This window comes from Durio zibethinus, chromosome 11 (assembly GCF_047325235.1).
Source record: "Durio zibethinus cultivar Kanyao isolate XHJ-2024 chromosome 11, ASM4732523v1, whole genome shotgun sequence".
Taxonomy (NCBI): domain Eukaryota; kingdom Viridiplantae; phylum Streptophyta; class Magnoliopsida; order Malvales; family Malvaceae; genus Durio; species Durio zibethinus.
Window position 1 is genome coordinate 24,865,779 of NC_143172.1, and position 23,810 is coordinate 24,889,588.

The window sequence follows — 23,810 nt, forward strand, 5'->3', positions numbered from 1 at the left end:
ATTTAATTTCAAAAACAGGAATATAAAAAAAATAATTTTAAATACAACCAACTAGGAAAAAACTAATTTTTGATATCAAAAGCAATAGTTTTCTTATAATAAAGTATTTGAATATAAGAAGAACAAAGGACATGATTATAACAAAACTTGATTGTGAACTTGATTCTAGATTATTTGCTTTACAAAGTTGTTAAAAGAAATAATTTTTACTTATAAATAATTGTTTTTTTATAAAAATTTGAAATAAATAAATTATTCAATATTTAAATTAAAATAAAATATATCATATTTAATAATAAAAATAAATAATTATAAATTATGTATTTAAAATGATTTTAACAAATAATAATAAATAAAACTTGATCTCAAAACATAAATAACTGTTGTTAAACAGAGATTGGCACTATTTAATAGTACGTGGCTGTCGAAGAGGCAAAATTCTACGCTGAATTATTGGCACGATGGGCATTTTGTGACAATTTTCAATTCTCCAAATTTCTGGCTCTCATAGTTGATTTTGTACAGGATGATATTAATAGTTTTGTTAGTCTTAGGACTTATATTGATTAAACTATCTTGATTGTCAATTAGCATAAAAATATTATAATTGTTTATATAAAATATAATATAATGGTATAATATGAGAATTATATAAAAGATATAAAAATAATATAATTTAAGATTTTAATAAAAAATTATATATAAATTTAATAAAATAAAAAATATATATTTAATATTTTTATGTTAATATAAATTATGATATATAATTTTTTTGTAAATATTATATTAATATTTTATAAAAAATAAATACACATATTATCAAATTAAAAAAAATATATAATAATTTACGACAACTAAAAAGAAGTTTATAAAAGAGGAAAGATATCTAACAATGTAATGTTAAAATACAAATTAAAACCCAAACCACGATGATCAACATATAATCCTATCAAAAAATTTGTTCAAAGATGAAAATTATTATCAAAGAACTTCTACATTTTTTTCGTTGTAATTAAAAAATCTGTCCGCTTTTCTCGAGATAAAAATCTTTTTATTTTAAAAATATTTTAATTTTTTTAATTAATAAAATATCAATATACTTTTAAAATTTTTTTACAAACTTATTTTTAATTTCAAAATTTTGTAATTATTTAAAATTAATTCACCCTGTAAAAACAACCCGACTAATAAGTGGGAGAGGGACCCATGCACCATGGGCCGTTGGCACCCGAAGAGAGAATGACGTGTCAAAGAAGCGGGTTGTAAAACATAAGCCGAAACCGGGGGCTACAAAATGCAGCAGATATTACGCAAAATTAAATTAAAATACAATAAAATAAATAGTACAAGATGTCGAGCGAGGAAGAGAGGAGCTTCCCCTTTTAGTAGGAAGCCATTCAATTCAATCAGCCAGAGAGAGAGAAAGAGAGAAAGAGGGAAAAGGAGAAAGAAAAGAGCGATGGGAGAGGAGAAGCGGCACCAGATGATGCAAAATCTCTTCGGCGATCAGTCGGAGGAAGAGGAAGAGATCGATTCCGAACACGAATCCAACCCTCACCCTAATTACGCTTCCGTAATTTTTTTTCTTTTTTTTAATCTTTAGGTTTTATTTTTTTTCCCAAGCTTGGTGCTATATTGTTTGATAATTATTTACTTTTTTAAAATGTTAATTAAATACTAATTGTTTTGTTTAAGTTTTGCGACTAAGTGATTGATTTGGTTGGAAGAATTTTGTTATTTAGAGGACGAATTTTAGCCTGATTGTTAACGCTAATCTTTTTCGACTGATTTTGTTTGGATAATGCAAAGCTTAGGCTCGATGGCTGATTTTCTGTATTTTGGTTCATCTAAAGCTGCAAATTGATCTTTTGACAATTATGTATAGCGGCTCATTTTATCTTTTTCTTTTGCCAATTTTTTCCCTGAAGTTTGACCCGAATTAGTTAACGGTTGATTATGGAAATTCATATTTTTTTCATACCAATGTAATTCTGAAATCATTCTTAATAGGGGGCAAGTACGCCTGATACAATTAACTCGGAGATGGATTTTGTTCTAAGTAAATTATAGTTTAGAATATGATTAATTGATATTTTATACCAGTTTTATGCCCTTTTTATGGATGAAAGTGAATTAATAAAGCTCCAGTGTAGTTGGTCCTAGTTTGCCTAGATGTATGCCATTATTAGGAGCTATCCTTTTGGTCAAAATATCTAGAAAATAATAGCGTTTTAGAAAGTGATAAATTGATGTTCTTACCCGTTATGAATTTCTCCTTTTCTCCAGGTTAAAATATCTGAAGAAAAGAAAGACCTAAAATAGCCTTGGAATAGTTAATCCTAGTTTGCTTAGATGTTTGCTGCTAGTGTGAAGTTATCTATGTTTTTGGTGCTTAATTAGAAGAAGAATTGCTTGAAGTTAACCTGTTGGATGATTTTGTATATAGGATGAAGCTGAGGGTGCCATGGAGGCTGAGGGTGAAGGTGAAGCTGAAGTGGAAGGGCATGGTGAGGCAGAAGTCGAGAGTGATGGTGACATACGTGATGTAGAACCTGATCCTGGAGAAAGTGAGGGTGAAAGAGAACAAAGTTCCCAAGAAGTTGACATTGGCGATCAAAGGGAAGAAAGTGAGGCAAAAGATACTGATAGTGATGAAAAAGAAGAATATGGTCAGAGGGTTGTGACTAGCCGGAGAAGGGAAGTGATTGAAAGTGAGTCAGAGAGGTCTGAGGAAAACCATTATCCTGATAATGAAGATGAGGAGGTTGATCAAGCTAGAAGTCCAAGGTAACCTGCTTGTTCTCTCTCACTCAGTCTCAAGCCGTGCTTTTGTCTCTTTGTGTCTCGTTTTTCTTTCTTATTGCACCCCTATATATTTTTTTCCTGGTTAGCTATATGCCCCATTGTACTCTGACATTGTATTACAAGTTTTCTAAAGTGCAGATGGTAAGTATTTTTGCCAAAACTAAAAAGAAATAAATTGATGCACAATGTTATATAATAGTGATTCCATGGATATATTCTTGTTTGTAATGAGCTGTACTTTCTATTGTGGGAAACTTGGCTTAATGGCAGTAAATCACCGGGGGAGGAGAAGGATCAGACTCATCTTTCACATTCTGCTGCTGAAATTCGTGATGTATTTGGTGATTCTGATGATGAAGAAGCTGCAGAATATGCAGTTCGACATGAAATGGAGCAAGATGAAAATGTGAGTATCAAATGTCAAAAGCAATATGGTTCTTATTTTTGCATTAATAGTACTTTCTGGTTGACATGCTGTCATAGTTAAAAGGATGATGTAAATGGCTTTTGTCCCTTAGAGATCTCCTATGGAAGAGGAAGAGAGCTATGGGAAGAGTCCAAGACCTGAAGATATGGTGCATGATGAAGATGTTCATTATGAGTCAGATGATGAGCATGTTGAGGTGAAACAAAAAGAGAAGCCAGTTGGCCCCCCGTTGGAGCTAGAGGTTCCATTGCGCCCAGGTCCAGCTCATCCAACAAAGGTTGATCTTCTTCTCATGCCCCCCCCCCCCCCCTCTCTTGAAAAGATTCTAACCTAACATCATGTAAAGGGTGCTTTCTTGTTGTTTTTAGTGATATTTTGGAAGTAGTTTCACTATTTAATAACTTTTTTGGTATATTATGCCATTTGCATTTGGCCGTTGTGAGGGTCATTTGTTACTTTAAGCAGTTGAGTTGACCGCATTTTGACTTGAGGCCATAGTTTATACTTTAGTTACTCTTTTGCAGATGAACATGATCAAAGTTTCTAATATTATGGGCATTGACCCAAAACCATTTGATCCCAAGACATATGTGGAAGAGGATACATTTGTGACTGATGAGTCTGGCTCAAAAAAACGTATAAGGTTGGAAAACAATATTGTGCGTTGGAGGACTATCAGAAACAAAGATGGCACAACATCAGTGAGTAAATTTCTTCTACCTACCCCTTTTTTTCAATGATTTGATTTGAGCATGTTGGAAAGAACGTGGATCTATTTATTGCATGTATGTTCTGTAAGTTTGGGATGTTTACAAATTCATTAAAGACCTAGTGAGTAGGGTGATTGTTTGCCACCACAATAGTTAGATTTCTTTTCTTAACAACTCTATTTGCTGTTAATTTCCACTATGATCTGTTATCAATCTGTTAATTTCTTTATTATTATTATTTTTTTATTTCTTAACCAATCAGGGCTTCTCATATTTCCTCTTGTTGTATGTAGTATGAAAGCAATGCACGCTTTGTGAGATGGTCAGATGGCAGTTTACAGTTGTTAATTGGCAATGAAGTTCTTGACATATCTGTACAAGAGGCGCAGCATGATCAATCACACCTTTTTCTCAGACATGGAAAGGTGGCCTTTTCCCCCCTGTTTGGCATGGTTTATTTAAGTATATAATATCTTAACTCTTTTATTTCCTTTTTTTCATAGCCAAAGCTGCCTAGGTGTGAAATGGATCAATAAAATCTTCAAGTTCATACATTAAGATTGTTCTTATTCACTTCTTTTGCTGTTATTATATTCCCTGTTTTTTTGTCATAAATTGGATAAAATAAAAAAGAAAGTTCCGCATTGGTATCTGAGGGTGATTTGTATGTGATTTCTGTGCATCTAATGATCCATAAGCTCATATTTGTCAATTTTAACGGGCCTCTTGTTACAGCTGCTGACCTCTTATACTAAGTTGCTTGAAAAGCCTCACGGATTCTAGAACCAAAGGTTCACTAATTAATATGGAATGATTTAAATATGAAGAAGTAAAAGAATGTGGCATATTGAAATGCCACTGTTATTTCTATCTGGACATTGTCTTAGACATGAAATATATGGTCTTTGGTATCGTTCTTTTTGACAATGTCCTATCAATTGGCATATGGACTTCTATTATACATATTGCTAATAGTTCAATAGGAACTGCTGTACTGAGGTTGAATATTTTTTTAGTTTCATTCTTTGAGTATGATACATGTGATGATGTATGTCTGTGTGTGTGTGTGTGTGTGTGTGTGTGTGTGTGTGTGTAAATATTTGGCAGGGGAAAAAGGGGGGATGAAAGTTTTATAGTCAACTTCCACCTACATGCTATTGCAGTTCCTATAATAGCATCTATCATTGTTTGGAGAAGGTTGCTGCAATTTTGGATTTGATTTGGTAGGCTAGGAATAGAAAATGACCTCCAAACCTTCATTTTGGGCTATCGTGTGCTCATTTGATGCAATTTATTGTATTGGTAGTTGGTTTTGAGTTTCACTTCTAAGGCTGGCTCTATCAAAAATTCTCATTTAACATTCTCATTTTTGAGGCTATTGCTGTTTCTGTTATTATATTATCGTTTCTGTGGAAATGCATAAATCTGAACTGGACTTGGAAACTGTTTTAATTGTGGTAATTGCAGGGAATTCTTCAATCTCAAGGAAGAATTTTAAGTAAAATGAGATTTATGCCTTCATCATTGTCATCAAATTCTCATCGGCTATTGACTGCTCTCGTTGATTCACGTCATAAAAAAGTCTATAAGGTTAAGAATTGCATTACTGACATTGATCCTGAGAGGGAAAAGGAGGAAAAAGAGAAGGTAATTAGTTGCTTATTGTTAAATTGTGTGAGGTTGTTTCTTATTGACATGAATTTTCAATTTTCTTTTTCTTATGATTTTCAGGCTGAAAATCAAACAATCAGAGCTAACGTGCTTCTGAATCGTAAGAGAGAAAAGGTGAACCGAAAGTATACACAAACTGTAGAAAGAAAACGTCAACTTTCAACTGGGTATTTGGAGGGTGCTCTTGATGAGGTCTGCATTTTGCCTTACCTGTTAACCATATTGGAATACTAATATTTGATACTTTATGTTCCTTTATTGCTTATTAGGATGATTGTCTCTCTTATTTCTTTTACTGAACTGGCCCTAGTCTTCAATTTGTGAGCATGTTTAACTGTACCTTTTACATATCCTCCATTCATACTTTGTAAACTGAATAACATATGTTGATTTTATCAGGATGATGAAATGGATTATAATGATTCTCGTCGCTCTCGTCGCCGCTTTGAGGAAGACCTGGAAGTAGAAGCTCGGGCAGAAAAACGCATTATGAATGCCAAGAAGGTATTTTCACTGTTACTCCTAGGGAAAAGTCCTTGTTGCAACTTGTTACTAAGATGTTTTTATTTTTACATTTTGTGGTTACCAGTCACAGAGTTATAGGGACATCCCTCGCAAGTCATCCTTGCAAGATTTTAAATCATCTCGGCGGCCTAGTAATTTCTCTGAAAGTGACAGAGAGGAGTCTGAGTATGAAACTGAAGGGGAGGAAGATGATAGATCTCCACGCAATAGGATTGAGGATGAAGAGCCAGAATATGAAGAATCAGAAGAAGAGGAAGAGGAAGAGCGCTATGAAGAGGTTGATGCTAACAATAAGATAGCCTCAGATGAGGAAGAGGAAGCAGAGGTATTTATTTATAATTTTCTTTTATCTTCAACAAGTTCTCCATGCTTTATGTTTGAGCATAAAATTCATGTGCCATATCTGAAAGGCATTTCAGATGGTGCTTTTCATTCCTGTATATATAGCACAAGTGATTTCTGTATGCCTTAAGTATCAGTACTCCATGATTCTTAAAAGGTTACCGATTAGATAGCTCCTCTAAATGAATGACTAAAAATGTTCAAATAGCCTGTACTTGTGTGAACTGTTGGTTCCACAATTCACTTTGCTGATTAATTTTAGGGATATGTTAATGTGCCTAATTATTCTGATGGTTATAATCTATCATTTTTCTTCCCACATATGACGTGGATTGGATTGGATATGGTCAAAAAAAGGACATGGATTGGATATCCATACTTCGAAGTTTGAAAGAATATTTTCTTGTGCTTCCTATCAGTCTGAATGAGTGCATTATGTTTTCTTGCTGAATGATATATATTCCTTTAAAGATGAGGTTTTTCTTCAGGCTTTCAGAAATGATGCTATTGGAAAAGTCTCTTTAGATTTTTTATATGTGATTAATGACTTTGTGTATATTTATATGTGCTTGCATGGAAAGGCTTATTTGGAGATACTACAATTTGATATGTCTCTGTTGCCCTTTAATACAACTGTAGTGGTGCCAATTACTGTTTTTAGTGGAAGGGTGAAATTTTTGTAAGGATCAGCATTTAACATGGCTGGGAGGTTGGACTTTGCTGGGGTATCTGAAAGTGCTACCACGGGTATCTAAGTTTGTTTGGTGATATTTAAATGTCTGTGATTGGATTGGAAAATGGTGAATATCGATTAGATTTCATCAATGTCCTTAAAATGGAGCATATATGCAGCAGAACATGATCAAAAGATCTAAACATTTTAATTTGTCTTTTATCAGTAATGGATGTTTCTATATTTGTGTTGGTTTAGTTGTTCCACGCCCATCCTCCTTATTTTTGCTTCTTTTAGAGGAAATAATACCTTCTTGTTATGCATCAGCATGACACGTAATGACATGTAAACTGGGCAATAATTTTTCCTCATCGATTATAGTCTTAAGAATTTTGTAAATTTTGTTTTATTGGTTATCTTTGCAGGAACCTAGGCAAAAGTTGAAGGAGTCTGTTGGCAGCATTAAGCGAAAGGGAATTGAGTCTGATGAGGACTCACCTCCTAGAAAAGCTCCAACTCATCGTCGCATGGCAGTTGTTTATGATAGTGATGAGGAGTGAAACCTGCAACAGACAAGATGAGAGTAGGTCTCTCTCTCTCTCACTCTTGCTTTCGCAACATATGCATTGACTCATGTACATGTAGAGACCAAAGCATTGAAACTTCTATTTCTGAAGAACCTTTTCCCATCCCATTTTTCTTGCTACCAAATGTTGCTGGAATGTCCGGAATGCTATTCTCAAGATTTAGGCTTATACTAGTTTTCATTGCAGATAGATAGGTTTTACTTAATTTTGAATTATGACTCTCTCTTTAGTAAGTTAAGTAACTTACCAATTATTCTTGAAATCTCTGTGTTCTAGTTTTATTGTCAAATTCTTTTGGTTGACATTACTTTCTGTCCTTAACTTTGGTTTTAAGTGTCAAATATCATAGATGAATAGGTCATAATTTGCGAGGTATGGATGTTCTATGCAGTGTACGTACTTTTGCTTCTTGTTGGTGGCTTGGTGCATTAGCATATATGGTGTTCATATTTGTGGAACATATTCCATTATTTTTGTCAAAGATACCTTTTATTTTTTTGCCTTGTTGACTGATATAGTATAAAGCCGCATATAGCTTAGATAGTTGATTCTTGCTCAGTTGATTTACTGAACTTTTCACGATTGTGGCTAAGTTTGTTGATATCTATTCCCTCTTTGTGGCTGTGCCTAAGTGTCTCTCCTGCAACCTACTTGCTCTGAACTTTTGACGTCTTGTTGAACAACTTGTGCCATTGATAGCTTTGGTAATGATTCCACATTGCTCTGTTGATTCTGGTTGAGGAAGATTATGCTCTGCAATTTTCCTATTTCTGTATGATTTTAATCAGACATTTTTTTGGAGAGGAAGATGTCTTAGGGAACGTTCCTTGCGATCTTTTGTCATGTAGGCTGGATGTGGACCTGTGTTTCATATAATCGAAGTACTTTTTGGTCACTGATTTTAGTAGTCAGATTTTTTTTTTTTAGAAATATATAATTCTAACTTTTTCTTTTGAGGTTTGTTTTATATTCTAAACTATTTTGATTTATTACGAATACATGATAGTTTAAGCATGCTTAGACAAATTCACACATCCAAGTCTGGTTTACAAGTCTGAAGTCTCTGGTGAGATTATTTTGCTCATTCACATATTATTGAAGCAAAACAAGGTTACAAGTGCGGTTAATTTTAGTGATAATGTTTGAGCAAGTATTACATTGTTACATATCCTGTAAAGGATTTTCAAGTACTGACATAATATGTATAGTTAATATGATGAATATTAATATTTATAACTATAAATTATATTATAGATTCCGAGTCTTGATTGCTATTACCATCTTTCCACAGAAAAAGCTTGTATCCGACCATCCTCTGACTAATGAATCGCAGGCAGACATTTTGCGGTGGAGCTGAGCCGACATGCTTGATGCTTCACTAAGTTATGGAAACACTAATAACTGAACGCAGCAGCTTAAGGTTTAAAATGCTATTGTCTTCTTTACCTCCTGTCTATCATTTTCAATTATATAAAAATTGTGCCTATAACCTTTTCTTTAATCCCCGACACTAGTTGCAACTGAATTTGAGGGGAAAGAATTGCGGACAAAACGGATTACTAGTTTTCTTCTTTTTCCTATAATGTGAAAAGGCAGGTTATTATGATTGTCATTTTCGATCTCAAAACCTCCCCTCATTGAAGGAGCAGGCAACGTTGGTGCAGTTGTTTGGTATCTATTATTATATTCACTATTCAATCAATAGAAATAGGAATACATGTTTCTATCTTTATTCATCATCACCATTATTTATTTATTTAGAGTACTTGTTTTCATAGTGAAATTATTCCTTAGGTTTAAGAAATTTTATCAATTCCATTTGTTGCTTGTTTTCTATATTTCCATTCTTACTAAATCAAATGAATTCAAGTACATCATCCATGAATCTCAAATGATATGACTATGGTGAAACATCTATTCGATTCTTATAGATAGATTTAAAAAAAAAAAATTTAAATATATTTTTAAAATTATACCATTGCGAAGTTTCTCCATTTTTTTTTTTAAATTGGGCTTTGAAATAATTTAATTAGCATAATCACACATAATCAAATTGTGAAATTGAATAGGGATGAAACCTCATTGGCTGTAGCATATTAGGACCATCTAAAATCGATAATTAAATTGTTCGGTGAATTATTTTTATTTATTTTAGGTTTCATTAACGATTATCCAATTATTCGCACCATATGATTATTTAATTCAAACAATATATATGATGATTAATAAAGCTATCAAAATCATTGGCATATTTTTAGATTTAAATACGACCCATAAATGTAACGTAATCTACTTTAAAACATAACATGCCGTTGGCTAGCAATTCATAACACTAACAATTGCCAAATTTTCTTAAAAACATGGCTCACATTACAAAATAAATTAGCTGCACCAACTCGGCCATGTATCTTATAACCAAAGATTGAAAAAAAAAAAAAACAAAAATCCCATAAATACAAGGAGATATAAAATATACTAATATACTCCTTTGTTGTCCCAAATTGTTAACTCTTCGATTAACTTTTACCGAGTTAAAAAAAAAAAACTTTTGGTGTTGGTCCTTTTGCTTGTTTCCTTTCGATTTTTTATTAAATAGATTCGATTTTGATTATTTTTTTTAATAAAATCATAAAATTATTGATTTTTTTGAAAAAAATTCAAAATACATATTTTTTAAAATTTTAATTTAATATGATATTTTAAAACCTAATGATTAAGGTCAAATTGTTTGACAAAAAATTTCGAACATGAACAAATAAAATGGGACATAAAGAGTATTAAATTTCTAATTTTTTTTACAAATTTGATGTTTCATATTTCAAATGCCAAAAAGTTAAAAAAAATTCATGAAAATAATTTTAGAATTAAAAAAAAAAAAAAAGAGATTTATGTGTTTTCTTGACATAGTTTTGACATATAAAAGAAAAATGGTCAAAGAAGTCTAGAGGAGTATTTAGCACCAAAAATACATGAACCAACAAAATATTACTTATATTAGAACCTAAACAGGCCATAATTCCAAATGAAATATAAAAGAGACCGCCTAGAATGAGTCTTAATGCTAAATTTGTTTGCTAAGGAACCTTATGTGTACGCACCGTCCACCCCAGCGGGAAATATTCATTGATCCTCAAAGATTAATCTACCATTTGGAGAAGATAGATAACTCTTTTCATAAAATCACCTCATCAATGTTTTGTATCATTAACTGAATTTTTTTCAGTAATGAATGTGCCTACCGACTTGAACCAACGCAACAAATTTCGGTGATCCTTCACATAGAGCCATGCTTGTAAAAACGGAAAGAGACTCTCATTCACCCCTCGTTCTTCGATGAAACTATGAAGTGCATCCCTCATATTTTCATCAAGATCTCTGCCAAACAGCAGAGAGACACGGCTTAGTAATACACAAACATAAGAAATGAGAATGGGTTAACCAATAATGATTAAAAGAAAATAAAAAAAAAAACAAAAAGCAAATAATCTTTATCTAGCATGCACGGTGACAGAAAAGCATCCATAAAGAAATCAGCTTTTAGCCTATAAAATCAAATATTTATATAGGTCAAATGCATCCCTGGCAGAGTGCTGGATGTAATTATAATCATCTATGCAACCTCCCATGCACGAATGTTACATACTCAATCACATGAATATCAATACCGACTCAAGCTTCTCTAGCTGTATCATCCAAGAACAGCAGAATTGCACCTCCTTTCTGTCTCTTACCTTATGTTTATATAAATTATATTAGATAGTTACATTACCTAGAAAACAAAAAATGTTCAGAAAACCAAAGGCATCGTTCCACAGTCTTGTGCTGCATTACCACTCTTGGGTTTAATATAGATTTGCTATTTAGAACTCATCTGCTTCGAGGAAGCCAAGTTTTCCAAATTTCTTTTCAAGCTAAAACTAATACTTGAACATTTTTTACTAAATAGTTTTATGATAAATTGATAATGGATGTTGGGGTTACCTAATTCTACTATATGCTCACATTTTTATACATAATAACGGGGAAAAATAATAGATGCACAGAGGAACACACCAATGATTTCGAATACTCTTTTAACGATTTAACACACCATTCTTCCCAGTAATTTATGAGGAAAACTCAATCAAGAGGTATCAAATAATCAAATTTAATACTTAAACATATTGATTATGGTGAGTTGATGACTTACTCGAAAACAGGACCATTATATTTAGATGGAACCACAACATCCTCTGAAGAGTCAAGCTTTGGCCTCATTGAAACAGAGTGGATCCCAAGAGCATCAGGATACAATCCACATAGAAACTGTAAGGATTCTTCCTGTCCAGGTTTTGACACATCTACATGAAGGAACAACTGATTAATTCCATCCTCCTCAGGATCATCACCTTCACCACGAATAATATTAGCCAGCCGCATTACAAAGATGTTAATTTCCTCCTTGCCATAGGTTCGCTTGAGAACAGGGCCATTAGAATCAAGTCCACCTTTGATAATAGTAAACGGTGAAGGAGGGCTCACTTTCTGTCAACATTAATACATTCACACTATTACACAAGCCGCTTAAAACATCAAATGAGTATATTAATATAAACTAAATCGATGAGAGCCAGAGCATTCACACTAGCAGAAGTCCCTTCAATGTACCCCATTAGATTTACCATAGAAATCTGCCTGAAAATCAACCATACAATCAGATTTCATGCAGCAATAGAATCTTCAATAGGTGATTCCTACCACATTAGTTTTTTCTTCAAAAGAAACAAAAATCTAAGAAAGCTAACTGTTTCATTAAACAAAAAAGTAATTAGAAGAAAAAATGCTGAAAGATATCATTTCTTGGAGACAAAACATATGGGGTATATAAGACATTTGGTAGTTAAAATTATTTACTTGCCTTTTGTTCCTGAGAGCGAAAGGCAAAATGGGCATTTGGAAACAAAAATGAACAATATTTTTGAAAGATTAAAGATTAAAGATAATTTTACTTTTCATATCTATTTCAGTTGCAACCATTCACTCATAAAAACTACGAACTGAACTACATTTTTATATATGTGTCTATAAAACCCTCCCAAAATTTCCCTAAGCCTCAAGGTTTTAAGTTTGGCCAAAAACAGAAACCTTCGGATTCAAGCAGATATCCAAAAAAAAAAAAATTGCTTTTCTTATAGATATATTCATCACCATTTGAACACTTCTCTAAAACCCTAGTTTCTAACATATTGGGCTTTACAGGGGTTTAACAGAAATAAGATAAAAGAAAATCATTCAAATACCCAAAACAAAAAGGGTGTACAATTTACTATTAGAGAGATGAACTGAGGAAGAATGAAACATACAGGAGGGGGAGTCATTTTGGAGACTTCGAGATAGTGGTCTTTGAGCGAACGGAGCAAGAGTGAATCAACCGCCGCAGCTGACGCCGCTGATGCCGACATGGAGCCGTGCTTGCCGCTTCCGGTGGCTGCGCCTCTTGTTGCTATCAACCGCCATGATTGGCAAGCTTTGCTCTCCATCAACGCTCTTCTCCACATGATTGCTGTAGTTTCTTTCCTTTTTTCGTTTTCCTTTGCCTTCTGCTTTCGCAGCTTGTACAAAAATGAAGAGAAGTAGAACCCAATGAGCAAAACGGCAATTTGGAAAGCGGGTGGGTCAAGAAAAATCCGAACCCGGAGTTGCTTAGTTCGGACTATGGCCATATGGGTCCAAGTCCAACCCTTACCTTAAAAATAAAATAATGTTCAAAATTGGATTTCCAAGAAAGAAAAAAAAATTGTGCTAAGAGGATTATTTTTTAATTCTACCATAAATTTATGCTCATAAAATATTTTTAATTTTTAAATCTAACACATGAATATAAACTAACTACTAATAATATTTGAATTTAATACCAAGTATATAATTTTTATTTAAGACTTATGTTTGTACAATATATTTTATATTAAGCTATTTTTATGCTCATTTTTAAATAAAAAATCTACTATTTAATTTAAAATAATTAAGTTTAGAGTTTTTTTTTTTTTCGTTGCACAATAAAAATATTCATGAACTTTACTTAATATATTTGAATTGAATTAAAATTTTTTATTTATGTCAAATTTCTTAAATTTATAAAAATTTCTTTTCTCATCATTTTTCGAACCTAAACAATAAAAAGCTTTTTTTTTTTTCATTTGAGCTAAAATATAATATTGAAGCTAAATATTTGTGATTTTTTTAATATTCAAAATACAATTATGTTATTTTTCTTGTTATATATATATATATAATATGTAAAATGTTCTTCAACTATCTTAAAGGATACGGTATTTTATGTAATAGTATTAAAGTATTTTAAGTTTTGGTTTTTTAATCTTCAAAAAAAAAAAAAAAAAAGTAATTAGCCAACAACCAAAGCAGCGCATGCCTTATGCTTAGACGGCGGGTAAGATTCTAGTAGGTGGTAGAGAGATCGTAATATTATATTATCAACATTACACATGTATGATGTATGATGCGGTGTCACGTGGAAGAAAGATCCGTTTAGTTCGAGAAAAAAAAAATTTATTTTTTATTTTTTGTTTTTTAAAAAATATATTTGATAAGTGAAAAAATTATTTTTTAAAAATGTAAAAAATAATAAAATGAATAAAATATTTGATGATATTATTATTGATGTCATTAATACTAAATACAATATATATTTATTAATTAATGATATTAAAAAATATTTAATATGATAATTTATAGAATATAAGAAAAAAATAATATACGTTTTTATTTCCATAATTAATTTTTTTTTCATATTTCAATTCTATTTTTTAAAATTTTATTTTCATTTTTAATTACTCAATACGTTTTCACTTATATTTTTAAAAAATAATAAAAATAAAAAATAATTTTATTTTTTGGAACTAAACACTATCTAAAATTTTCAATATTTTTTCTTTTAAACAAGTTTGTGCCCTCTCCAACAAAATCCCAAATAAAAATATTTATGCAAAAAAGCATCTTACTTATTAATAAGATAAAAGTCATGTTCAATTTTTTATGAATAATGTTACATACCCGTAAAGAAACAAATATATACATATAATTATTTTTATAATAATATTTTTAAATTAAATAAAAATAATTTTTTAATAAATTAAAAAAAATTAATGTGAGAAAAAAAAATCATTTATATGTATTTATAGGTGTATGTTTCGTGTGTATATAATTATTTATTTATTTAATCAGAATTTAGAGTTAAAAGAAAAAGGGAGAGAGTTTTGGAATTTAATAAAACTAAACTTTCATATGCTTTTATGCATATTTAACTTTTTTGGTCAAATAAATAGTTAACCTTAAATGTATCAATATAATTCCTTTTTTTTTTTCTTGAAATGGATTAGACTTACAATTAATAGTAAGTTTTTTTTTTCTTTTTATTTGAAAGAAGGAAAATAAACTCAATCTGAGTAAATATATATAAATAATTTATCAAATCAGATATTCGAATGTAAAAAAAGATTATTATAATTATATTATTAATTAAAAATGAAAATTTAAATTCTTTTGTATTATTTATTTATTTAATAAAAAAATATTTTAATTTAATACATGTATCAATATATATATATATATATATATATTTTTTTTGTTTGGCTTGAATCAGGCTCAAAACATAAATTTTAACGTCCCAGCTTAACCAAATTAAATCACTACATAATAATAAAATATATTTTTATTTAAATTTAATTTTGAAAATATATGAAATATAATATAAAATGTTTTTTAAAATTTTAATATTTTCTTAATAATGACCGAGCATGTTAAAGTTTGATTGATCAATTCGGACTTTAAAGAAAAATTTTTAAAAATCAATGATTCATCTAATTTATAAATATATCTATTTTTTATTGAATTAATATTGTAATTAATATCGAATATTTATAATTGAAATGTCATCGCCTTTTCAAAGCTTGAATATGAATATTTATCATAGATTTATGGGTTTAATAAATTATCTTATAGAATTAATTCATGAAGTAACATTTTGCACACAGCATTTTAAAAAAATTATCACAAATCAAAATGATTTTTTATATTTTTTGTTTTAAGAAAAAAAAAAAAGGAAAGGTGCGTGAGACGCCAATCTCTTATGTGGCGAGTGAGATAACATTCTAGGCAAGTCCAGGAGGTTCCGCTCATCAAATCAGCTGAGCGTCTAGGAGTTTCTAGACTTCTCCCTTTGCTCAACAAAAACCCAATCCCCCCCACCATTCTTGCTCACATATTTTCCGGCGAAGTCGAAGTAATCAATCACATTAACAATTCAGAATTCTCAAATTCCAAAGAGATTTTTTTCCAGGAAAAGAAGGAACAACGACAAGAAGCAGAGCAACGGAAAGCAAAGACAACAACTCTCTGTTTTCATCTTTCGCTGAGAAGCTATTTTCGTTTTCTGACTTTGATCATTAGGTAAGAAAAAACCCTTCCTTTTCATGTTTAAAAATGTATATTTTTGTGTTAAAAAGTGTTGAATTGTAAGAAAGCAGTTTTCTTCTTTTTTTTTTGGGTTTTTTTAAAGTAGTTGAAGATCACTCTGCTGAAGAATGACCCTGGAAGCTGCTTTAAGCCAGGATGTTTGTTTCACAATTGCTTGTTCATTGAAAGTGTTACATTTTTAAAGTCTTTGATTTAGTTTTAGAATGTGAAAATGTCATGCTATTTTTTTTATTAGCCTCTTGGCTGCAATCTGTTCTTTGCTTCATAGACGCAAGGTTTTGGCTTGGTAATGCATGTTTTTTATTGGGATTGTAATCTAAGGAATACAGATACTTATGGATGTATGAATTGTTGTTTTTTTTTTTTGCAGGTTTTATAATACCACGCAAGGATAAATGAATCCTGATAAATTCACTCACAAGACAAATGAGGCTCTTGCTGGGGCTCATGAGCTAGCAATGAGCAATGGCCATGCCCAATTCACTCCCCTCCACCTTGCAGTTGCTTTAATATCCGATCCCAGCGGCGTCTTCTATCAAGCAATCTCCAATACTGGAGGTGAGAATGCTGCGCATGCTGCAGAGAGGGTATTCAATCAGGCATTGAAGAAGCTACCATCACAGTCACCTCCACCAGATGAAATTCCTGCTAGCACTTCTCTTATTAAGGGAATTCGTCGTGCCCAAGCTGCACAAAAGGCGCGCGGTGATACCCATTTGGCTGTTGATCAGTTGATTCTAGGCCTTCTTGAGGATTCCCAAATTGCGGATTTGTTAAAAGAAGCTGGGGTTGCTCCAGCAAGAGTGAAATCAGAGGTTGAAAAACTTAGAGGAAAGGAAGGGAAAAAGGTGGAGAGTGCATCTGGGGACACCACATTTCAGGCTTTAAAAACATATGGCAGAGATCTTGTTGAGCAGGCTGGGAAGCTTGATCCAGTAATAGGCCGAGATGAGGAAATTAGAAGGGTCATTAGGATCCTCTCAAGGAGAACTAAAAATAATCCAGTTCTTATTGGAGAGCCGGGTGTTGGTAAAACTGCTGTGGTAGAGGGTTTGGCTCAAAGAATTGTGAGAGGAGATGTTCCTAGTAATCTTGCTGATGTGAGACTCATTGCATTGGACATGGGTGCATTGATTGCAGGAGCAAAATATAGAGGAGAGTTTGAGGAAAGATTGAAGGCAGTTTTGAAAGAAGTTGAGGAAGCTGAGGGCAAAGTGATTCTCTTCATTGATGAAATCCACTTAGTACTTGGGGCTGGTCGAACTGAGGGTTCTATGGATGCAGCTAACCTCTTTAAGCCTATGCTTGCTAGAGGTCAACTTAGGTGCATTGGTGCTACTACACTCGAGGAATATAGAAAGTATGTGGAGAAGGATGCTGCATTTGAGAGAAGGTTCCAGCAGGTTTATGTGGCTGAGCCTAGTGTTGCGGATACAATTAGCATCCTTCGAGGATTGAAAGAAAAATACGAGGGTCACCATGGTGTTAGGATTCAAGACCGTGCCTTGGTGGTGGCAGCTCAGTTATCAAGTCGATACATTACTGGTATGCTATATTTCTTTTTAACAAATGTTTCATTAAATGATATGATATCTGTTAATGCAGAAATTAGTTGTCTGAATTTTGAAATTTGATTCTCTGTGCTGAGTTTGGCATGATATTCATTTGCATAATTTTTAATTCGTTTCAGGACGTCATCTTCCTGACAAGGCAATCGACTTGGTTGATGAAGCCTGCGCAAATGTGAGAGTTCAGCTTGACAGTCAGCCTGAAGAAATTGATAATCTTGAAAGAAGAAGAATGCAACTAGAAGTCGAGCTGCATGCATTGGAAAAGGAGAAGGATAAAGCTAGCAAAGCTCGACTTGTTGAAGTAAGTATTGGCTCTCAAAAAAGAAATGATGGATTATGCTAATTATCTTCTTTATACCGGATCTAACTTTTGTTTCTTCCATTTAGGTCCGGAAAGAGCTTGATGACTTGAGGGACAAGCTTCAGCCACTCATGATGAAATATAGAAAGGAGAAAGAAAGAGTTGATGAGATTCGCCGACTAAAGCAGAAGAGAGAAGAGCTCTTGTTCGCTTTGCAGGAGGCAGAAAGGAGATATGATTTGGCAAGAGTTGCTGATTTGAGATATGGAGCGATTCAGGAAGTAGAATCTGCAATAGCCCAGATTGAAGGAAGCACAGATGAAAATTTAATGTTAACAGAAACTGTTGGGCCAGAACATATTGCAGAGGTTGTAAGCCGATGGACTGGCATTCCTGTCACAAGGCTTGGACAGAATGAGAAAGAGAGGCTGATTGGGCTTGCAGAGAGGTTGCATCGGAGAGTGGTGGGACAAGACCAAGCAGTTGACGCTGTTGCGGAGGCTGTTTTGAGGTCAAGAGCTGGATTAGGAAGGCCTCAACAGCCAACTGGCTCATTCCTTTTCTTGGGCCCAACTGGCGTTGGTAAGACAGAGCTTGCTAAGGCACTAGCGGAACAACTATTTGATGATGAGAATTTGCTGATCAGGATCGACATGTCTGAGTATATGGAGCAACACTCAGTTGCTCGACTTATTGGGGCTCCACCTGGGTATGCTTTGTTTCCCTTAAACATGCAGCTACATTTCTATTTTCTGGGGTTATATAATCGTAGCTCACCTGCTCCCTTGTTTTGTTTTTCAGGTACGTTGGACATGAGGAAGGTGGACAACTTACAGAGGCTGTGAGGCGGAGGCCTTACAGTGTTGTACTCTTTGATGAAGTGGAGAAAGCACATATCTCTGTTTTTAACACTCTGCTTCAAGTCTTGGATGATGGTCGGTTAACTGATGGCCAGGGTCGCACTGTTGATTTCCGAAATACAGTGATTATCATGACTTCAAACCTTGGAGCAGAGCATCTTCTCTCAGGACTCAGTGGGAAATGTTCTATGCAAGTTGCTCGTGATCGAGTAATGCAAGAGGTACCAAAATGACCTATTTCTTATACCAGATACCCTTATGATGTGATGTTTTTGTTTTCTGCGGAAGTCGACTTTTGACGTATTAGTATTAATATACGAATTGGGTTGTTTGACAGGTAAGGCGGCACTTTAGGCCAGAGTTGCTGAACAGACTCGATGAGGTTATTGTTTTCGATCCTCTCTCACATGACCAATTGAGGAAAGTTGCTAGATTGCAAATGAAGGATGTTGCAAGCCGCCTTGCTGAGAGGGGTATTGCATTAGCTGTAACAGATTCAGCATTGGACTGCATTCTATCCGAGAGTTATGATCCAGTAAGTATCATCACATAGCACCTGCATATATTTGTTCTGTTCTCTGTTTTGACTGAATGGTAACAATGTTTACTTTCTGGGTATTTAGGTTTATGGTGCAAGACCCATAAGGAGATGGCTTGAGAGGAGGGTTGTGACAGAGCTATCAAGGATGCTTGTGAGGGAGGAAATCGATGAGAACTCCACAGTTTACATTGATGCAGCTCCAAGCGGAAGTGACTTGGTGTATCAGGTTGAGAGAAACGGAGGGTTAGTAAACGCAGCCACCGGACATAAATCAGAGGTATTGATCCAAATCCCGAACAGTACAAGAAGTGATGCTGCACAGGCGGTGAAGAAGATGAAGATTGAAGAGATCGATGATGATGATGATGAAATGGATTTCATCCCGTAAACTTTTTGTATGAAAACGGACTGTGGGAGGCTACTTGGCTTTAATTTTTTTTTTTTTTTTTGGGTTATAATTACTCTCCTTGACGTTGAATGTTCTTTTCAACCATCTTGCGTTTGCTGTTAAATGTAAGTAAAAAATATAAATAATCGATTAGTTTCTTTTAAAAACTGGTATTTCTTTCTACGAACTTCTCCTGAAAGAATGGAGCAGAATGATTATGAAAAAAATTTTAATTTAATAATTAAAATTTGTAATTATCTATTTAATAACGTATGGACAGAGTGATGATGAAAATTTTATTAATTTTATTATCAAAATTTATAATTATTAAATTAATTTAACTATTAAATTAATAAGTTTTTTATCTTTAGCCTTTTTCTATCGTTTTTACTAATGAAAGCCCATGTGCCTGTCAAGATTTTTCATTTTCTCTGTTATATTCATCGGCAAACTGCATTTTAATGCTTGCAATAATGGATTTCCCCACTTTTGAACTAGTGATTTTGAATCAACTTTTTCGTCGTTTCTTTTACAAATTAGTACAACCATTGAACGTCCTTCTTTTTTTTTGTTAACGAAAATGATAGAATATGCTTTTCTTTTTATATTTAATTGTAAAAAAAATTAATTAAAAATATAAAAATATGATAATTTTAAATTTCATTTATGGTGTAAAAAATTTTACTATCAATTTATTAAAAATAAATTCTTTAATTAATTAATTATTATTAGTTAATATATGCATATTTTGTATTTCAATATTTAATTAAATAATAGATACATGTATTTCTGGGTTGAAAAAGTTCAAATCTCCTTTCCTCGAAATAAAAAATAATACATACATACATACATATTTCCAATCAATTCGAATGGTTGAAAACTTAATTTGACATTATTAGAATGATCTGAAAGCTGGGATATCATTTCCGAAAGGGCAGTGTGAGGCTGCAGCAAATTAAGCTGCACAAATTAATTGTTGCAAATCTACATGCAACAAAACTGGAGTTGTTATCCCTTCATTTTATTTATTTTTTTTAAATTGAAGACTTTGAAGGGCAAAATTTTCGATTGTTAGGAGATATATATCGGAAGACGACGTTGTAATTTTGATTTACTTAGTTCAATTTAATAAATTTCAATATTATTGTTTAAAAAAAAACTTGTTTGTCAACTAGCCACTGATTTTAGTAAAAAAATTAATTATTGATTAATTATTTTAAATTAGATCTAATAATTTTATATTTATATTGTATTAAAAAATTAATGATTTATGCAAATATAAATATTAAATTTTAACAAAAATTAAATTTTAAATTTCATATGAATATAAAAATTATTTACATAATTTAATAATTAATTTTATTCGTTCAAATTATCATGTTAACAAGTTAATGTCATCTTAGCAAAGTTAACATTCATGTAAACAAGTTAATAAGTATGTCAATATTTTTTATGATAAAAAATTAATATAATTAGTAATTAAACTAAAATTATTAAATTAAAATAACACAAAAATAATTTTATATGAATTATAATATATTGTCTTCATATGCTTGATCTAATTATCAAAATAATCTTAAAAAAAATATTAAAATCGAGATTCGAACCCCGACCTTCTTTCCTCCCCTTAATATAAAGCTCTATTCTTTGAATGATAAAATATATATATATATATATATATTGATTAAATTTCAAATTTTCATAAAGCATAAAAGACCTTTGACATAATTTCTCATCTCTTCTTAACGTAAAGTTCTACCCGATAAAAAAAAAATATATATATATATATTGATTAAATTTTAAATTTTCATAAAGCATAAAGATCTTTGACATAATTTAACCATTTTAAAATTTAATGATTTTTTCAACAATCATTTTTTCATTACATCAATTAATAAAAAATTTTAACAAAATCCTTTTTTTTATAATTTTCTTAAAAAAGCTTTTACTTTTCGTCCAGAAATAAATTTTTATAAAATACTCATTAAATTATATAATTTTTTAAAAATTTATTTTCAATAAATTATAAAATTTATCAAATATTAATATTAAAAAACTTATAAAAATGATAATTAAATAATTGTATTTATAATAATTTTGAATAAAATAATGTAAAAAACGAAAAGCATGATGTATTTGGAACTCCGTTAACAATTTAATTTGGGGACCAATTTGAATTTATTCGGACATAAATATATACAAACCAGGGTCCAGTTAATTTGATGAAAGCTGCTTTAATTCAAACTTCTTTTCTAGAGTTAGTGGCCTACCACGTGCCAGGTGTCATTCAATTAATCCACGTAAATTTTTCTAATCGGTGACCTAAGTATCATCAAAAGTTTAATTAAATACTGAATTTTAATTTATCTCGATAAAATAATTGAAATTTGATAAATATATTAAATCTAATCACTTTAAGTATTGAATTTCATAAAAAAAAGGCCGAAAATAATATAATTGTCATATCGACTGTCACGTTAATTATTGTGTCCATTATCATATCCACGTTATCTTTATGGAAAAATGACCCACTTCTTATTATAAAAATAATATATTAAGTAAGAGCAGTGATAATGCGGGATGAGATTTAAGAGAAATGCTAGGCAGCAGTCATATCTACGTATGCTTTTAGATTAAATGCCATGTTGAGACCGACAACTGTTATAGTCAATTAAATAATCAAAAAGGACGAAAGATTGGCAAAAAACAAAAGGGATGAAAACTGACTTGATTTGAAAGGATTCGTTCCTGCGAGAAACGAAAATTCAAGTTCTAATCTTCCCTTTGCGATTGTTGATTTTTTGTTGAGATGTTAATAGCATGACGTATGTTATGGGGGTGAGAAAATTAAAACATTATTCGAAATTGTAGTTTCAATTTAGATCAATTTTTTATTTATTTTAAATTAAATTCAATTATTAAATATATATATTAATTTTGAATCAAAAAATTAAGTCAAATTGAATTACATTTTTTTATTAATTTATATATTTTTTAAAGTTTTATAAATAAAAATAATTAATTTATATCAAATTTATTTAAATATATTAAAAATTATATTAAAATAATATATAAACAAAAAATAAATTAAAAAAACTTATGATTCGAATCGATAGAATTTGATTCATATCATATCAATTTCAAAAAAAAATTTATTTTAATTTAAATCAAATTTTATAATTTTATAATATTATATATTATCTAAAAAATCAAACCGAACCGAATTCAATCTAAATCATTATCCATCTCAATTTTTATTTCTTTTCTCTTTTTTAATTTTTATTAAACATTTGTGATTATATAATTTTAAGAGTTTTACATTTTTTTTTATTTTTTTAAAAATTGGATAGCTTTAAAACCAAAAAAGAAAAAACTCATAAAGTCAAACGATGTTATTTAATTTTATTTTTAAATTAGATCTGATAATTTTATATTTATATTGTATTAAAAAATTAATGATTTATGCAAATATAAATATTAAATTTTAAATTTCATATGAATATAAAAATTATTTACATAATTTAATAATTAATTTCATTCGTTCAAATTATCATGTTAACAAGATAATGTCATCTTAGCAAAGTTAACGTTCATATAATCAAGTCAATAAAATGTCAATGTTTTTAATGATAAAAAATTAATATAATTAGTAATTAAACTAAAATTATTAAATTAAAATAACACGAAAATAAATTTATATGAATTATAATATATTATCTTCAAGTGCTTGGTCTAGTGATCAAGATAATTTTAAAGAAGACATTAAGATCATGATTTAAACCCCAACTTTTTCTCCTCCCCTTAATATAGAACCCCTTGAATGATAAAATATATATATATATATATTGATTAAATTTTAAATTTTCATAAAGCATAAAGACCTTTGACATAATTTCTCTCCTCCCTTTAATGTAAGGTTTTGTGCCCCTTGAATGAT

At 31.1% G+C, this 23,810-nt stretch overlaps 3 protein-coding genes across 7 annotated transcripts; 2 read left to right on the forward strand and 1 right to left on the reverse strand.

Annotated features, from left to right (window-relative positions):
* Nucleotides 1-1,312: 1,312 nt before the first annotated feature.
* Nucleotides 1,313-9,472, forward strand: VIP4 (leo1-like family protein). 4 transcript variants are annotated; one of them, XM_022880094.2, is made up of 12 exons: nt 1,313-1,573; nt 2,447-2,787; nt 3,076-3,211; nt 3,324-3,509; nt 3,757-3,933; nt 4,236-4,367; nt 5,410-5,589; nt 5,674-5,805; nt 6,013-6,117; nt 6,203-6,463; nt 7,579-7,740; nt 9,032-9,472. In XM_022880094.2, the coding sequence occupies exons 1-11, from the start codon at nt 1,460-1,462 to the stop codon at nt 7,711-7,713; spliced, it is 1,899 nt and encodes a 632-aa protein (XP_022735829.1). In that variant the 5' UTR covers nt 1,313-1,459; the 3' UTR covers nt 7,714-7,740; nt 9,032-9,472. The 4 variants fall into 4 exon arrangements, with proteins under 4 accessions (XP_022735829.1, XP_022735831.1, XP_022735828.1 ...); XM_022880096.2 differs by having other exon boundaries at nt 9,074-9,472; XM_022880093.2 differs by having other exon boundaries at nt 7,579-7,736.
* Nucleotides 9,473-10,706: 1,234 nt separating this feature from the next.
* LOC111289720 (Mitochondrial glycoprotein family protein) lies at nt 10,707-13,457 on the reverse strand. Its single transcript, XM_022880988.2, has 3 exons — nt 13,083-13,457; nt 11,930-12,264; nt 10,707-11,115 (listed from the first exon to the last, which is right to left on the reverse strand). The coding sequence occupies exons 1-3, from the start codon at nt 13,440-13,442 to the stop codon at nt 10,929-10,931; spliced, it is 882 nt and encodes a 293-aa protein (XP_022736723.2). The 5' UTR covers nt 13,443-13,457; the 3' UTR covers nt 10,707-10,928.
* A 2,538-nt stretch (nt 13,458-15,995) lies between these two features.
* On the forward strand, nt 15,996-20,040 carry HSP101 (heat shock protein 101). 2 transcript variants are annotated; one of them, XM_022880824.2, is made up of 7 exons: nt 15,996-16,185; nt 16,583-17,757; nt 17,903-18,084; nt 18,171-18,793; nt 18,886-19,165; nt 19,282-19,479; nt 19,568-20,040. In XM_022880824.2, the coding sequence occupies exons 2-7, from the start codon at nt 16,608-16,610 to the stop codon at nt 19,871-19,873; spliced, it is 2,739 nt and encodes a 912-aa protein (XP_022736559.1). In that variant the 5' UTR covers nt 15,996-16,185; nt 16,583-16,607; the 3' UTR covers nt 19,874-20,040. The 2 variants fall into 2 exon arrangements, with proteins under 2 accessions (XP_022736559.1, XP_089624559.1); XM_089768433.1 differs by lacking the exon at nt 19,568-20,040 and having other exon boundaries at nt 19,282-19,497.
* The last annotated feature ends 3,770 nt before the right edge of the window (nt 20,041-23,810 follow it).